This window comes from Argentina silus (genome assembly GCF_951799395.1).
Source record: "Argentina silus genome assembly, chromosome: 12".
Classification (NCBI taxonomy): domain Eukaryota; kingdom Metazoa; phylum Chordata; class Actinopteri; order Argentiniformes; family Argentinidae; genus Argentina; species Argentina silus.
In genome coordinates this window covers 19,017,656-19,035,850 of record NC_139666.1, presented here as the reverse complement: position 1 = coordinate 19,035,850, position 18,195 = coordinate 19,017,656, and the positions used below count along the sequence as shown (strand labels likewise).

The window sequence follows — 18,195 nt, the reverse complement described above, 5'->3', positions numbered from 1 at the left end:
TGAGTCGTTTTAATCTGCCAATACAGCACACATGTAACACACACTCACAAATACATTCATGCAACTTGATTCACTCAGGACAGGAATTTACAGTACACATAAACACATTTCACAAACTCCACATTAACACATTTCACAAATTTACAATGACTCAAGACCAGAGAAACTTATGTACATTCAAATTTTTATTCATGGGATAGAGTGTAGAAAGCTTTTTCTCAGTCTAAGCAAATGGTTTGTATAAGTACACAGAGAAAAAGTCACTGGATGAAAGAAAGCAAGCCTTCACTTTCACCATAAACCCATAGGGATACCCTCAATGAGTATCAACAACATCAAAACATTAACCTGATTTATGAGCTTCAGTTTATGTGTAGCAGTGGAGGTAGAAATTGGAGGACGGGCTCATTGTAATGCATGGAACGGAATACGTAAATCTCATTGTGTTCCATGCGCTACAATGAGCCCGTCCTCCCATTTCTACCTCCACCAGCCTCCCCTGGTGTGTAGGTGTGTAGGAGAGGGTGTAGTAGTGAATAGTGTAGATATGTGAAATATAATTGCACAATGTCACATTCATGTCTATAGGAGGCTGTGTTTTGACTCCATTTTGGGCCACAGGGAATGTCTTGTCTATATTACTGCCTCTAAATACTGATCTGAGATCTGACAATAACCTCTATTGTGCTCCCACACATTGGTAAGAGTTCAATAAGAAGCCTGTCTATGTGAACATAGACTGGTCTGAGATCAGTATTTAGCCTCTGCTTTTATAGCCAGGAGGTCTGAGACTCAGATCAGAGACTTGACAACAAATAAGCAAGCAGGATCTCCACCACAGGAAAGACAGATACATTGTACATGTATCAAATGACCTATAGTAAATGGTGTTTGTGTGTGTGTGTGTGTGTGAGAGAGAAAGAGAGTGGTGATATGAAAGCGGATAGGGAATGTCAGATTTGTACATTTTAATCTCAGCCCCTTCTCTCTCTCTCTCTCTCTCAGCCCTCCCTCTCTCTCTCTCTCTCTCTCTCTCTCTCTCTCAGCCCTCTCTCTCTCTCAGCCCTCTCTCTCTCTCTCTCTCTCAGCCCTCTCTCTCTCTCTCTCAGCTCTCTCTCAACCCTCTCTCTCAGCCCTCTCTCTCTCAGCCCTCTCTCTCTCTCTCTCTCTCAGCCCTCTCTCTCTCTCTCAACCCTCACTCTCACTCTCTCTCTCTCTCAGCCCTCACTCTCTCTCTCTCTCTCTCTCTCAACCCTCACTCTCACTCTCTCTCTCTCTCAGCCCTCACTCTCACTCTCTCTCTCTCTCAACCCTCACTCTCACTCTCTCTCTCTCTCAGCCCTCTCTCTCTCTCTCAACCCTCACTCTCTCTCTCTCTCTCTCTCAGCCCTCTCTCTCTCTCTCTCTCTCTCTCTCAACCCTCACTCTCACTCTCGACACAGCACAGAGAGAAGGGGGTGGAGAGGGAACAGGAGTGTTTGGGAATGATGCATTATAGGATGGAGAGAGATAAGAGAGTCTGAAAGCTTGAAGAAGAAAAACGTATGTTTTGTGGCTTCTGACCCCCGAAATGATCGACATTGTCGCTCACAGACTGTAGGGATGGTAAGAGTGGAATGGTAAAAATCTCCGGAATGACAATCAGGAATGAAGGAACTGCAAAAGAGCATTCCTACCTGGGGCATGAAATACCAGTAAACGGATGGGGAATACCAATGAGATGAGTAATACCAGTAGCCAGACTCTCTAAATGAAACTCAGAGTGCATAGAACGCAAACAGTAACACAATCGACTTCCTTTCAGATACTTCACTTACACTTCAATATTATATTACATATATATCGAGCATTCTGCCCATGCAGCTAACACAGAGTGAGGCATGGGGGGGGGGGGGGGGGGGGGGGGACATAAACGTAGAGCACAGACTCTGTTTAAAGCATATCTCTGTGTGACAACAAAAGCAGACCAGATTCTAAATACCTTTTTTTATCTTCTTCATATCACAAGATCACAAAGAAGACACTAAAAATGTACAATCCTTCTAAATGACTACATGAGAGGCCCAGTCCCACGGGAGGGGGCTCAGGACCTTGACGTATATCTGTCATCAATATCGCCATGCACTACATAAAGTTACAGCTAATTTTCTTGCCTTTATTTCAATACATTACACACAAAATAAAAAAAACAAAAACATTCAATATTCTTGACCCTTTTACATATTTCTGATGATGTATATTCTTTTTTTTGTTTTGTTTTGTTTTCTTCTGTTTTTTTTTTTTGGTTTTTTTTTGTATACCTTTTATTGAAAAACAAACCTGAACCGCTTGGGGGTAATAATCCTGCAGAGAGGAGCTCAGAGAAGAGCCCCTCCTCCCGTCGTTAGCTCTAAGAGCTGTTATGTCACCAAACACAGCACAGCTGTCATCTGGGAGTAGGGAGTCGGAGAGGAGTGTGTGGGAGAGAGAGAGAGAGAGAGAGAGAGAGAGAGAGAGAGAGAGAGAGAGAGAGAGAGAGGGAATGGGGGGGGGGGGGGAGGAAAGAGAGTGCACTGGAGGGAGATAGGGAGTAACAAATAAAAGGGGGGGGGGGGGAGGAGGAGGAGAAAGAGGAGGAGGGTTGCTAGGGTATTGGGCTTCTGTTCACAGCCTACTTTGAGCTGTGAGTGAGCTGCAGAAAGGGGGATGGCTGACCCACAGACAGACAGACTAACCGATCAAATGGTAGTGAGTCACCTCTCGGTACAAACACGACAGAGGCCTCGTCTGTGATCAGCTAACGGGTGCAGGCGAAGAAGGAGACCCTTGTCTGAGCAACACCAGCTAAAGGATGTTTTAAGTGCTGCACTGTACGGGGAAGGGGTTCGTGGGTTCGAGGGGGACTCTGGCTTTGTTCCATTTCGGCCCCTAGCCACTTCCCCTGGCCTCTAGTCCTAGGGAGGTGTACTAATATGGCATGGCTTTACTTAGCATACTCTATTGGAGGGTTATCACCTATCCAGGCCCTTCAGATCTATCTGTCAAAAACAAAGGACTAGGGGTGAGGGCTGTAGGCTAGGGGCTAGGATGGAACCGGGCCTATGTGTGAGGGAGGAGGAGGAAGGTGAGGGTGAGGGAGAGGGAGAGGTGACATGGCAGATCTTTAGTTCTGCATCTGCTCAAAGAATTTGTAGGTCGGGTTCTCATAGCCGTTCTGCTGCATCTTAGACAGGTGGCGCTCCTCTGGAGTCACTGCAGCATCCACCTGCAACACACACACACACACACACACGGTTAGCTCACGCTCACACATACATACACACACACACACACAGTTAGCTCACGCTCACACACATACATACACACACACACACGGTTAGCTCACGCTCACACACATACATACACACACACACACACAGTTAGCTCTTGCTCACACACATACATACACACACACACACACACACACACACACACACACACACAGTTAGCTCACGCTCACACACATACATACACACACACACACAGTTAGCTCTTGCTCACACACATACATACATACATACATACACACACACACACACACACACACACACACACACACACACACACACACACACACACACACACACACACACACACACACACACACACACACACACACACACACACACAGTTAGCTCACGCTCACACACATACATACACACACACACGGTTAGCTCACACTCACACACATACATACATACACACACACACACACACACACACACACACACACACACACACAGTTAGCTCACGCTCACGCACATTCACGCACATACACACACACACACACACACACACACACACACACACACACACACACACACACACACACACACACACACACACACACACACACACACACACACAGTTGGCTCACGCTCACACACATACATACACACGGTTAGCTCACACTCACACTCACACACGTTCACATTCACACTCACACTGACACACGTTTAGCTCACGCTCACCCTCACCTCGATGACTCCGTGGTGGATGGAGGTGTACTGCTTCTTTCTCAGCATCACCAGGGTGATGACGATGACAGTCGCTATGACAACTCCACCCACCATCAGCCCAATGATGGCGCCCTTGTTGGAACCCACATCCTCAGCGAAGAACACCTGTCAATCAACACATCAGCTGTCAATCAACTGGAGGCCCCAGGTGGTGCATCTCAAATGAATCGAGATGCAATCAAAAACACATGTTGGGGTTTCTGTACCAGTTTTTGATGATGCACTTCGTAGCTAGTGCTTTGTCTCTCCTCTGTGTCCATCCGCACCTCAGGGAACTCCTCTGGCTTCAGAGCAGACACTGAACACACACACACACACACACACACACACACACACACACACACACACACACACACACAGAAGGAGAGCATTATACACTTTCCAAAGATACATACCATCCAAAAGACATCCTAAACATCAACAACTATACCCATAACAGAACAGAACAGAACAGAACAGAACAGAACAGAAGGCAACAGTGCACATATTATGCAGTACTGAACGCTGATAGGCTGACACACAGGCACAATGTTTCCCTGGAAAGGGAGTTGCAGTGTTTCCACCGTACAAACACACACACACACACACACACACACACACACACACACACACACACACACACACACACACACACACACACACACACACACACACACACACACACACACACACACACACACACACACACACACACACACACACACACACACACCAGGTCGTGTGGGGAGTCCTCTATCTGGGGCTGGGCGGGCATCAACAGGTTCAACTGGAGTGAGACAGGACAACAGGTGAATCAGTTAGTGACTAGACTGCGGTACATTATTATTATTATAACAGTTCAGTGAGTTGTGTTTTGTTACCATGGTTCTCTGTGTTGGGCTGGTTGAAGCTCTCAGGGTGGATGAAGCCCAAGCGGTCCAGGCCCAGGCCCGGGTCCAGAGGGGCAGAGCTATACGCCTGGTCAGGCATCAGAGCATCGTTCCCATAACTCACCCTGCCATCAGTCTGGAAATAATGGATACATCACTGAATGTATGGTTGTGTGTGTGTGTGTGTGTGTGTGTGTGTGTGTGTGTGTGTGTGTGTGTGTGTTCCCTTTAAGGGGGAAGAGATGTGTACGTGTTAGAGAGAGATGAGAGATGTATGTTGTGCGTGCATCTTACCCTCCCGTCACTCTGCAGGGAGGAGACTTGCTGAGACAGCTCTGACTGAACCCTCTGCATCAGAACAGCTACAGAGAGAGAGAGAGAGAGAGAGAGGTGGAGGAGGGTGGGGAGGACAAAAGCCCCAGAGAAAAAAAATGCATCCTCTTGTTAGTGTCCCACGTCAGCCAGTTTTGCTTCCTGAATTTTCTTGAAAAAAAATAAAATAAAAGACTCCAAAAGACCGGAAACACATGGTGGGTGGGGACATTAGTCATTCACAGAGCTATTCGGTAGTAACACCAGATATAGCTAGGAGCAGTTCTCAATAAAATGTGTTGTGACGTTGTTTAAAGTGAAGGGGGTTTCGGAGGGGTTATATTTTGACTCTGGGTCAAATGCTAACTTTACCGTTACTTTTAACAGGCTAGCCACGTCACACTTCGGAGCTCTGTGTCTGTATGAAAAGTAATAATACACACGGCATGTGTGAAAACATTTTTAGGAGGAGATAAGAAAAATAGAAGCTATCTCCCAAATGATCCATACTCTGGCCTAAATGGCCATTTGCAGACTTGAATCATTGTGCAGAACCAGGATGTCATACATCAGCTAAACAAAGGTCAAAATGACTCAATGTGGGCATTTAAGTCACAGTTGACCCGGTCCCTGAGGAATACACTCAGATCTATCAGAGGCTGTGAGTTCTGACGAGTGAGAGTGTATCTATAATCTGAGACTGATAGACACAGTTGGTAGTAACGGGTCCATACGGAACCCGAGCCATAGGCCAACATAGGGTCCACCCAATTATATAGGTGATACTACTGCCCAAGCCTTCTTATGTGTCCACAAAGGTCTGTCTGGATAAGTAAAGGCTCCCATCACACTAGTCCTTCAGAAAAACTGAAAACATTTTCGAAGCATGAAGTGACTATCTGATTTGATTTGTGGAATTCGGAGGAGAAGTTTGAAACAGAACACTCTGAGCCACTGGCAACTCAACAACTCTTTCCCGTTGCTAACTGGCTAAAACGGACACCTGTCCAATGTTCAAATGTCTGTCCGTAAAAAAAAAAAAAAAACGACAAACAGACATACTTTACAGACCCTTGTCATCTCCGTTGTCCGTCAACAGATAAACCATTAAAAAACCATTGACTCAATCCGTAATGAACAGATACAACTGGGCAGTGTGGCCGGGGCTTAAGGCACTGCTTAATATATGTATGTTAAGATCCGAAAAGCTTCACCTCCACATCCATTTTCATATTCACATACAGGTGGGTAGGAATGGGGCGGACACTCACAAACTTGGTCTTGGATTTCACTGGCCACGCTGGGCACCTTGTAGAGCAGCCCCAGGGATTGGTTCATCCTCTCGTCAATCACACGGAGGTGGGTCATGACCTGGGAGCAGGGAGGGCAATGGAGTTTCATGTTGAACACAGTGAAACAGTAATAAGAACATAAATAAATAAAGAAACGTTTTTCAACACTGGTTAAACCACTTTATGGATTTGGATAAAGACTTTTTTTTCAGTCACACTTTGGATGAGGAGGCCTGACTTTCAACATGCTACACGTAATTACACTGTCATAATTCCAATACCATCAATACCTGTGTGATGTTAAGTGTTACCGATTCTTAACCCCCCCCATCTTAGCATTTCCATTCCATTTTAAAATTCAATAATTTTGGAGGTGGAGAATGTGTGTGTGTGTGTGTATATGTGTGTGTGTGTGTGTGTGTGTGTGTGTGTGTGCTAGAGCAGAGTGGGCTGGGCCCTGTGGGGTCTGACCTGGGGTCGGATCTGGGCAGCCTTCTTAGGGTCCACCATACGGACATGCTCATAGTGCTTCAGGGTGTGTTGTCTGTCCTTCTGCTCCGCACGGACATACTTCTTCAACAGGCTCAGCACCTGACGAGGCTGGGAGAGGGGGAGTGGGAGAGGGAGAAGGAGAGGGAGACGGATGGGGAGAGGGAGAGAGATGGGGAGAGGGAGAGAGATGGGGAGAGGGAGAAGGAGAGGGAGAGAGATGGGGAGAGGGAGAAGGAGAGGGAGAGAGATGGGGAGAGGGAGAGGGAGAAGGAGAGGGAGAGAGATGGGGAGAGGGAGAAGGAGAGGGAGAGAGATGGGGAGAGGGAGAAGGAGAGGGAGAGAGATGGGGAGAGGGAGAGGGAGAAGGAGAGGGAGAGAGAAGGGGAGAGGGAGAGGGGTAGAGAGATGATAAGAGGTGATGTTTTGAGTGGTTGACTAAGTGTATAATCATGTGAATGTACAGTATCTGTGTGTGCATACAGCATGTTTGTGTCTGTATAATGAATGTCCTGTCTGTGTGTACAACTAGAGCATATGCCTGTGTGTGTGTGTGTGTGTGTGTGTGTGAGTACCCTGGGTGGGTTGGCCTGCAGGGCGCTGAGGTAGTTCTCCAGGGCCAGACGGCGGCGGCTGTTGAGCAGGGCCTCTACCCGAGCCATGTGTGTCTCCACCAGCTGCTGCCTCTCCCCTGCTGCCTCCTGCTCCAGGGCCTCCACCTTCTCCTGGAAGTGCTGCAGGAGCAGAGACACATATTAACACACACGCTTACACACACAGTTACACAGTTACACGCTTACACACACACACACACACACACACACACACACACACACACACACACACACACACACACACACACACACACACACACACACACACACACGTACACACACGCACACGCACACGCACACGCACACACACACACACACACACACACAGAGTGCATGAGGACAAACACTCATTAAAAAGTCATTAACGTGTGCACACAAGTACCTGGATGACAGCCTTCTTGTCGGGGCGTGGGAGGCTCTTGGCCTGTCTCTCTGCATCCTCCCACTCTCTCATCACCTTCAGATGGATGAGGCCACACATGCACCATTAAGAACACAAAAAAAAACTCTCCCCCTCTCTTTAAAACCTGTTATCTTCTGCTTCCCCCCTTACACACACACACACACACTCTCAAACTCTCCCTCAGACACACACACACACTCTCAAACTGTCACTCTGACACACTCTGACACACACACACACACACACACACACACACACCTGGGACATCCTCTCCCGGTGTTTGGCCTCCAGACTCTCCTTGGCCTTCTGGAAGTCAGCGTGTTCGTTGTCATCTCCAGGAGCCTCCAGGTAGCGGTCCACAGCATCAGGGGGGCTAGGGGCCATGGTGGGCACTGGGGGGGGGGGGGGGGGAGATGGGGAGAGGGGAAATGACAGATAGGTGTGGGGAGGGAAAGTGAGAGGTGGAGAGGAAAGGGGGTATGGAGAGACATAGACAGAGGGGAAAAGTGATGTCCACAAAAGGGAGGGGGAGGGTGGGGGGGGGTGGAGACAATATGACACTATGTTACACACGGGTCACTTAAAGAGTTTGTTAACAGTGCCTTAAAGCCTCTACCACCAACCCAGTTCCTGCACCCTGAGTCCTAGTGAAGGACAGGACCGTTTGTCCTTTCACACAGACAGACAACAACACAGGCAGACAGACCTGTCTGTCTGTCATACATGACAGACAGACAGACAGACAGACAGACAGACAGACAGACAGACAGACAAACCCACAGACAGCCAGTCAACCAACCAACCAGGCAGACAGACAGACAGACAGACAGACAGACAGACAGACAGACAGACAGACAGAAACAGAGAGATGTGTCATGATGACAGACTTCAGTTCAGCACACAGTGGTTAGAGCAGCAAAGGAGAGACCCCCTTCTTTGACCCCCTTGTTTGAGAGAGTACTGGGTGTGTTTGCAGCATGTGTTCTATATAAAACACTAGCATTAAGTGAGTGCGTGTACAGTATACAGTAGGTCTTAAAAAGTTGCTACCAAATTGGTGTCTGTGTGTGTGTGTGTGTGTGTGTGTGTGTGTGTGTGTAGATCAGATAAGTGAATCCTGTCCTGTCAGGATCAGGGCAGGCGCTGCGTCATCCTCTCCCGCTGAGAGGAGCGTTGTGCTGAACTGGGCGGAAAAGTACCGGAAAAAAAGAGGAACAGCCAAGCTGGGAAACGGATAGAGACGCCCACACACACACACACACACATACCATAGAGATACAGTCAGCACTACAAAGTCCAGCTGGTTAGGATATGAACTCATTAACACACAAACGTCCTCGCCTACCAGGCACAGTCCGCCATAAAACATCAGACAAAAATATTTACCGACAGACACACCCTCCCACAGCTACTGGTACTTTATAAAAGACACGCACACGCACACACACACACACACACACACACACACACACACACACACACAATAGATTTATGACACTGTCTGACCCATATTTACACACATCCTCAAGTGTTATTGAGCTGGTTAGTGAGTGAGGGAGAGAGTGAGTGAGTGATATGTTGACAGATTAGAAGAGCAGGTGAGTGAGTGAGTGAGTGAGTGTGATGGCTATTTTCCACTGAGATTCCACTAATGTTTCCTCGAGTATTCAGTATTGAATATGAGCATGAGTTGATCCAGTGAATTTATTTGGTTTCTTATGTCTTTTTTTTTTTTTTTTTTTTTTTTCTTCTTCTCACTCTAGGCATCCAAAGAATGACCCCCCCTGCCATCAATACGTGTCAGCTATATAGTAGACCTATTGATTTAGGAACACTCTTCAATCCACTTGTATTGACTAAGTGAGATTGACTCAAAGTCACTCAAGGTTTGTTGTCCTAAAAGGTTGTACATCATCCATACAAATAGCTAATCCATTAACTGTTCTCTGAGGATATATGGACATTCAGTAAACAAACCGTCTGTCAACCACTTCTTCAACAGAGGGCATTTCCTTGAACTTCCATTTTCCTCAGAGAGTCTGAATATCTGTTGCACATATTCTCTCACATTCAATGAAAGCCATATGCATCCCCAAAGAACATTTATTTCTGTGCTTCATAGACTGAGCGGGATGCCAACATTTGAAGCTACCTCTTTCATAGCTGGTGTGTTGGGCACCATTCAGTAACATCAGCTGTGCTGCAGGTGGCTAAGAGCCATCAGACACACAGGCAGAGGAAGAGGAAGAGACAGCCCAGAGAGGGAGACAGCAGGAGGAAGGGCCCCCCCACCCCGAGGGGAGGGGGGGCAGACGGACGCACAGGGGGCCCCGTCCTGAGACTTACACACACTGCTGCAGACAGACAGGCAGTACTCCTCCGAGTCAAAGTTATTCCGGTTGCCCCCACAGCCCCCGAACAGGAAGGGGGCACAGGTGCCCTTCTCTGGCACAAAGTACCAGCGCTCCAGCATGGCATGGCACGGGCCCGACACAGCACGCTTCCAACACACCTCTGAGAGAGACACACACACACACGTGAACATACATACAAACATACACACATGACCATACGCAAATACGCACACACACACACACACACACACACACACACACACACACACACACACACACACACACACACACACACACACACACACACACACACACACACACACACACACACACTCTTGGATGTATTTGAGCATTTACACATCATTTGAGAAGAAATCCATCTTCCTCGTCACATCAAGAGAGAACAGCACAAAGAGTCCTCGGGAGAAAGAAGAACTAAAACAAACAAAGAGGCCCCTGCTCTTACCTCTAACAACCTCCTCCACCGACTCAGTGGTGGTCGTGGTGGTGGTTGTCATGGCAACGTTAGAGGTACGTTCCCCGCTGTCCCGTTCGTCTGTCACATCGTCGTCGTCGTCATCGTCGTCGTCGTCATCTTCGTCATCATCATCGCCATCGCCATCCTCATCCCTGTCAAAAGCCTCCTCCTCTTCATCCTCATCTTCATCATCCTCAGTGGTTGCAGGCTCGGCATCTACCTGGCGAGGCATGCTATAGGAAGAAAAAGGTTGTGTTTGAGTGTGTTTGTGTGTGTTTCTGTGTGTGTGTGTGTGTGTGTGTGTTTGTGTGTGTGTGTGTGTGTGTGTGTGTGTGTGCATGCATGCATGTGTCAGCCTGTTACATACATGTTTTCAGCGTATTCAGTCTCACTTCCGCCCCACCAAACATCTGACTCCACCCCCTCCAGCTCCACGCTGTCTGACTCTCGCTGAGCCTCCGCCGGGCAGCACACAAACTCCACCCCTCGGAAACGGTCGATGCCACACGGCAACAGCATCCCGTAGTCATGGAGATTCATGGAACGGTCCCCACAGGACTAGTTATTTAAAAAAAAAAGACATTAAAATAGTTTAAAATAGTTAAAATAGTTATTTTACACTCCTGTAGCACTAATGCGAAACACTCTGAGCTGATATGCAAAAATCGGAAGTAAAAATCTATCATATCATGCCAAAGACTAACTATTAATTAACTATTAAATCAGGATGACAGCATTAATGGGATAGAAAGTAGAACAACCCAGAGCAGCTGGCAGTAGGGTTTGAGACTCAGCACTGCAGAGTGGATGGAGATAAGGAGTGCTGAGTCACTACAGCAAGGACTGCCAGAGAATACCAGATAGACAGAGAGAAGGAGAGAATACCAGATAGACAGAGAGAAGGAGAGAATACCAGATAGACAGAGAGAAGGAGAGAATACCAGATAGACAGAGAGAAGGAGAGAATACCAGAGAGAAGGAGAGAATACCAGATAGACAGAGAGAAGGAGAGAATACCAGATAGACAGAGAGAAGGAGAGAATACCAGATAGACAGAGAGAGAGAGAGAAGGAGAGAATATTAGATACAGAGAGAGGAGGAGAGAATATTAAATAGATAGATAGAGAAGAGGAGAGACTACTAGAGAGAGAGAGAGAGAGGAGGAGAGGAGGAGAAGAGGAGAAGAGGATAACATACTAAATACATAGAGAGGAGGAAGGAATACTAGATAGATAGATAGAGAGGAGAGGAGAGAATACTAGATAGATAGATAGAGAGAGAGAGAGAGAGAGAGAGAGAGAGAGAGAGAGAAGAGGAGGATGCTATAATGATAGGGTGAGCAGATACGTAGGTGGGGGAAAGTGGAGAATAATGCTTAGCAAACCCGAACATGGCAGAATGGTGTTAGAATAGGAGGGTGTCATCAAAACATGACCGCAAGGTGTGTATTTGGTAGGCTGAGACTGCTATAATGACATAGGAGTGTGTGTGTGTGTGTGTGTGTGTGGAATAATCTCCATTCTGTGCAGAAAGCAGTGTGTATGTTGATGAACATTGCACAGATGGACCTCTACCCTCTCTCGGTAGAAATGGCACGTTTGACACCATTCCTCATTCCGTTCCACGCATTACAATGAGCCCGTCCTTTCCGATTTCTACCTCCACCGTGTATGTAGCGTGTATGTAGCATGAACGTAGCGTGTGTGTGTGTGTGTGTGTGTGTGTACTGTGTTCCAGGTATCTGCCTCCTTACCTCTTTAGCCACGGTGTGCCAGTGCAGGTGGCTCTCACACATGTCCATTCTCTCCTGGTGCAGGAACTTACACTTATCAGGGACCAGCAGGGCGTCGCTCACAAACTCTCCAACTACAAAACATACATACACACACACACACACACAGTTCATATACACAGAGCTAATGAGTCACATGGCCACATTCATTCTGTATGAACAGCTTGCACACATCACGAACCAGAGTGGGCACTGCACACATTCTTTCTCTCCCCCCTCCCACCCACCCACCCACCCACCCACACACCCACACACCCACACACCCACACACACACACACACACACACACACACACACACACACACACACACACGCAACCACACACGCAACCACACACGCAACCACACACATTGCACGCACAAAGCTTACCCAGGCAGCGGTAGGGCACCACGATGTGTGTGTGACTGCGGCACTGCTTGCGTCCCTTCTTGCACCAGTTCTGGATGCTGACTGGCTGGTTGGCCTCCACCACGTTGGTGATCTGGAGCTCAGGGTACACCTGGGGACAGGGTTGGTAGGTCATCACTGCCCAGGTTGGAACCTGGGTTTCAGTCTATTGACTTGGTTTTCCCGTCATTTCTCTCTATTCTCCCTCTTCCTTTATTCCACGTCTCAACCGGCTCTGGCTTTCCCATTCCCTCGACTTCTTCCTTCTCTCTTCCTCTTCTTCCTCCTCCTCCTCCTCTCCCTCTAATTCTCTCTCCTCCCTCCCTCCCTCCTACCTCTGCCTCTTTCCACCCTAACTCCCTTGCCCATTCTGCTTCTCTCCTATCCTCCCCTTTCCTACCACCATCACTCTCTTCCCTCTCCTACCACTCTTCACCTATTTACTGTCCCATTCCTCTCTCCCCTCCCTCTCTCCTCCCTCCCTTCCACTCTCCCCTCCCCTCCCTCTCACTCTCCCCTCCCCTCCCTCTCTCCTACCTCCTGACAGTACTGCAGGATGCCCTCCTTGGTGCCGATGCAGCTCTTGGTGCCTGAGGAGTCCGACTCCCACTTGCCACTCTGAACGTTGACATGCATGTTGAGCTTTCCACAGAACATGGCCACCTGGGGCTCTGCTAGCAGCCCCACAGACTCATCAGAAGGCACCTGGAGAGAGAGAGAAAGAGAGAGAGAGGGAGAGAGGGACAGGGAGGAAAAGAGAGGGAGGAGAGGAAGGTAGAGAAGGGAGGGAGGGAAGAGTCATGTGTTGAATACTGTAAAGAAAACCTTTCCAGCAAATTAAAGTGAGGACAATGGGCAACGTATTAATTAGCAAAAACAATTTTACATTGCACCAGCATGTCTCACTCAGACACAAAAAGCACATAATGCAGTTTATCCGTTTAAGACTAAGATCCGGTTTTAATCTGAGTTTTGAAAATTCACTTACAACACACCATCTGACAGATTTCATGTATAAGTTATTGTAACCCTTTCTCTCTCTCACTCACACACATACAAACAAACACTTGTCCACTCCCCTCTCCGCAGAGTATCAGGATTAGTGTGCTTTGAGGGTCGTAGCCTCTGTGAATGATTATGTAATGCCACTGCCATTTCAGTTATGATTAAAAAAGCATAAACACTCGTCTAATCTCCTGAGCCGGGCAGAGCACTCAACTGAATCACTGAGAGCCGGACACACATAACCACAATACAGTGTGTGTGTGTGTGTGTGTGTGTGTGTGTGGGTGTGTGTGTGTGTGTGTGTGTGTGTCCACATTCATGCATGAGCACACTTGTATTCTGAGTCAATGGGGAGTGTTGTCCAGATAGCTAGGCAGGGAGGAGTTCAACAAAGAACCCAAAAGCTGAGAGAGAGAGAGAGAGAGAGGGGGGGAGGAAAGAGAGCAAAAATGAGAGCGTGAGAGTGAGAAAGAGAGAAAGAATGAGAATGAGTGTTAACTATATCCGATGGAGACATACAAGGCAAAGTAAGAAAGTGTGTGTGCTGAAAGACAGAAAGCTCATATTCCTTCAGGCTTTCTCTGACCTGGCGTTGACCCCAACCGTCACAAAAGACACATCGACCACCTCCTCCTGCCTAACTGGGCAGAAGCAGGGCATTCTTGGAGGGGGGGGGGTCATTGTTTTTTCCTCTCTTTTTGTTCTGTGACACAATCGGAGGAAGCTTCATTGTAGCTTTGCTGTCTGGCCCTCCCCTTTGTCTCCCATGCAACCGAACCCAACAGGAGCCTACAAGCTCCGCTGCCATTCATGACCAAACCAAAGATGGTGTTGTTTTTACCTGTGACATGAACATCTTACGTCACATGACGTGCACAACATTACAATGATTCATGGCCAAGGCATGACCCACCTCATTTCAACAGCCTGTGGTGAGGCGAAGGAGTTGACTGTGAACCACACAAGTGTGTGCATCGCCACTGCTTCTGTACTCACCACCACCAGACGCATTGCTACCCCTTCATCTGATATTCATATATAATAAAGGTATATGTGACCCTTGCACGTACAGAAACGGCACGTTATGTGGCAGCAGTGAATGAACAGACACATATCAGTGTGTATGAGGCAATACCTTGGGGAGTTAGTATCTCCTTAGCTCTCGAGAGGTGGTGTGCCTGCGGGATGCTATTTGACACAAACTGCAAATTGCATCGCTGACTCAAGTAAAATACTGTGTGTGTGTGTGTGGGTGTGTGTGTGTGTGTGTGTGTGTGTGTGTATGTGTGATGCCAGAAACAGCAGAACCCTGTAGTCCTAGAATCAATTTATCTTGGAGCAGTGTCTAGGGGCAACCTAATCTCAGTCTGGAAAGCCATGCTGACTCCATTCCCCATTGAGTACTGTTTTACATCACTCTAATAACTTTAATTGACTCACTTTAATCACAGTATTCAGTCAGGTCATGATCTAATGGAAGAAAGTAGCCAGTCCAATCAGCATCTTCTAAGAAACTAATGGCCAGACGTGGACTGACAAATTAATTTTGCATAACGCTCCCCGCTACTGACAAAGGTTCAAACTGTTCCAACGGAGGCATAGCCAGAATGAATCAGTGAAGTGGAAAAAAATGGTGACACAAGAGTGTGGATTCAGGGCGGATTTAACAGGCTCCAACTTCCTCCTACTCCTTCGGACTACTCACTCAATAGTGTCCTCAAACAGACCCCATCTGCACAGGCTTGATCAGACTGCAGGTTTTGGACCTATCTGAAGGCCTTCATAAGCTTCACAAAGCAGGCTTAATAGTGACTGGTTTGCATGATAGTCTTGCACAGTGACATGAAAGTGATATTACCCACCCTGAATCCTGAGGTTGACGGTCTCCTCTGGGGTGTCGAGACATTGTGTTCTATGTGCAGACAGGTGGCTTTGGGGCAGGGGAGGCTAGTGGAGGTAGAAATTAGAGGACAGGCTCATTGTAATGCATGGAATGGAATAGGGAACGGTATCAAACAACACATGTTTGATACCATTCCTATTTCCATGCATTACAATGAGCCTGTCCTCCGACTTCTACCTCCACCAGCCCACCCTGCTTTGGAGTATGGTGTTTGGGTGGGAGTATGGTATAGAGTCTTCAGATCAGATCACAAAAGGTAATGTTTTGCTGCTGAGATTACTCTGGAGAAAAGGAGGTCCAGAGGACCTTCAGAATGGGGGCCTATGAAAGGGAATAGGCCTGTGTGCCAGGGGAGGCTAGTGGAGTTAGAAATTGGAGGACAGGCTCATTGTAATGCATGGAACAGAATGAGGAATGGTATCAAACACACGTTTTCCAATGAGCCGTCCTCCGATTTCTACCTCCACCAGCCGTCACTGCCATATGCACAACTCAGCCTCTTTGATAGGAGGGTACTCTGTGAGTCCATTGTAACGGGAACAGAAATTCCACACTGGGAGTGTCTGTTGCGATTGGGAAATAGGAAACATTTGCAATGTGTGTAGACCTAGTACTGCCACTGCCAAAACAGCCAGGATTTGATACCGTGCTTCCACCGAAACACTTAGGTATGCACACTTAAGAGTTGTTACTTGCCTAATCATTATCATCTTGAATATGCAGGCAAGGAAATTGAAAACAATATTCTGATGCTGGCTTTGTCGGTTTTATTGAGTGGGAGTCATTTGTTACTGATGACAAAATAAAATCCTCAGTGATTAGAGAGCGAGAGGAACAGCTACTTCTTCTCGCCGTGAGCAGACCTACGGAGCAGACCAGCTCAGCAGCGACGCCATCTTGCTTGTGTCAAACATCGTTTTACATTCTCCTCATCACATAGACTTCGAGCCAACGGGCCAGCTCTTCTCCAGCCTGCATGCTGTTGTCTGAGAAATGCAACACTGTATCATATTCAGCCTCTATCGGCTTCAGAATGAATCATGTATCTGCGCAGCTCCATCTTTCCTCACATAAGACAATCAACACTGTCGCCTATTCAAGAAGAAACAAATAACCCAAGTCTTCAAAAAGACTGGAAATCATACGGAAACGCAACTTATAATGACAAGAATCAAGAGCATATAGAAATACAAAAACATTTACAAAAAAAGCCCATTGGACTGTTATTCTGGTGAAGATAATCAGTGCAAAACCAACCAAACGCGCATCTCACGGGATAGGCTACTCGCGTAACCTATAGATAGACCTACAATTAACTGACCTTTTTAGCCGACGTCGCATCTGAAGTGGTTTATACCAGTCACTTAACCAATATTGACCGTTTAGGCCCCATACGCGTAGCAAATAGGCAAAATCTGTTCAATCTTATTGTACCGCGCGCACACCCATGTGAGGACCAGAACAGATCAATGTTTTCGTGGATAACCACTTAAACGAATGCATGAAACGCCACTCGTTTGTCGCCCAGGACAACTAGAAAGCAAATAATGTGACAAAAGAAAAACAGACCAAAACAGTCATCATTCCAGGCCACTAAATCCGGTGTCAAGCTGTCAATCTAATTTCACTGGCAGCTAACGGTGAAGAACTGGCCTGGACTAGACAGGAATATAGCATAGAGATATTATTTTACGCAATAAAAACAAGATCAACCTTCTCTTGCCAATGCACAAGGAGCAGGGAGATGGAGTGGCTTTGGAACAAGCAAATGGTGAAGGGCCTAATCGCATTATGCGTAGCCTATATGGTCTTGTACGTTCTACATTCTGTCATGTAGAAACATCTTCGTGGTCATTTTACATTTTTCAAGGGACAATTATTTTGCCGTTCAGCGCGCCCGTTTACTGCAATCAATCAATTCTTACTGCTCCCGACTTCAGTTCGCATATGATCCAGGAGGGAGAGAAGGGAAATGGCTTATGATGGATCGAGCGTCGCCCGATAAATAAAAGACGCATTTTTCTGTATTTTTCTTACCTCAGAAGACAGCGTCAAGGTCGCAACCAATAACAGCAGAAACGCCGTTCGCCCGCCCATGCCGTTCACCCTTTATCAGTGTGTACAATGTCCGAAAATATTTAGATAAATCCGTTGGTTTGAGCTTCTACTCCTTTTCCGTACGCTCTCGATTGATGATGGTGTATGTTTGTATGATGGAGAACGAGAGCGAGGCTGCCCAGCTGCTCCAAAGCCTGTCACC

The 18,195-nt window shown here is 47.3% G+C and overlaps 1 protein-coding gene across 5 annotated transcripts; it reads right to left on the bottom strand.

Moving 5' to 3' along the window:
* Positions 1–167: 167 nt before the first annotated feature.
* Positions 168–18,124, bottom strand: LOC310813383 (amyloid-beta A4 protein-like). 5 transcript variants are annotated; one of them, XR_014554546.1, is made up of 19 exons: positions 17,973–18,124; positions 13,565–13,732; positions 13,010–13,139; positions 12,602–12,714; positions 11,216–11,406; positions 10,837–11,081; positions 10,363–10,530; positions 8,275–8,408; positions 7,996–8,070; positions 7,575–7,733; positions 6,982–7,110; positions 6,490–6,589; positions 5,201–5,268; positions 4,898–5,042; positions 4,750–4,803; positions 4,244–4,335; positions 3,990–4,142; positions 1,360–3,244; positions 168–1,000 (listed from the first exon to the last, which is right to left on the bottom strand). XR_014554546.1 is itself a non-coding variant. In XM_083682350.1 (18 exons), exons 1-18 carry the CDS (start codon positions 18,030–18,032, stop codon positions 3,143–3,145), a joined length of 2,286 nt encoding a protein of 761 aa, XP_083538476.1. In that variant the 5' UTR covers positions 18,033–18,124; the 3' UTR covers positions 168–3,142. The 5 variants fall into 5 exon arrangements, 4 of the variants coding, with proteins under 4 accessions (XP_083538476.1, XP_083538477.1, XP_083538478.1 ...); XM_083682350.1 differs by having other exon boundaries at positions 168–3,244; XM_083682351.1 differs by having other exon boundaries at positions 168–3,244; positions 3,996–4,142.
* Positions 18,125–18,195: the final 71 nt, after the last annotated feature.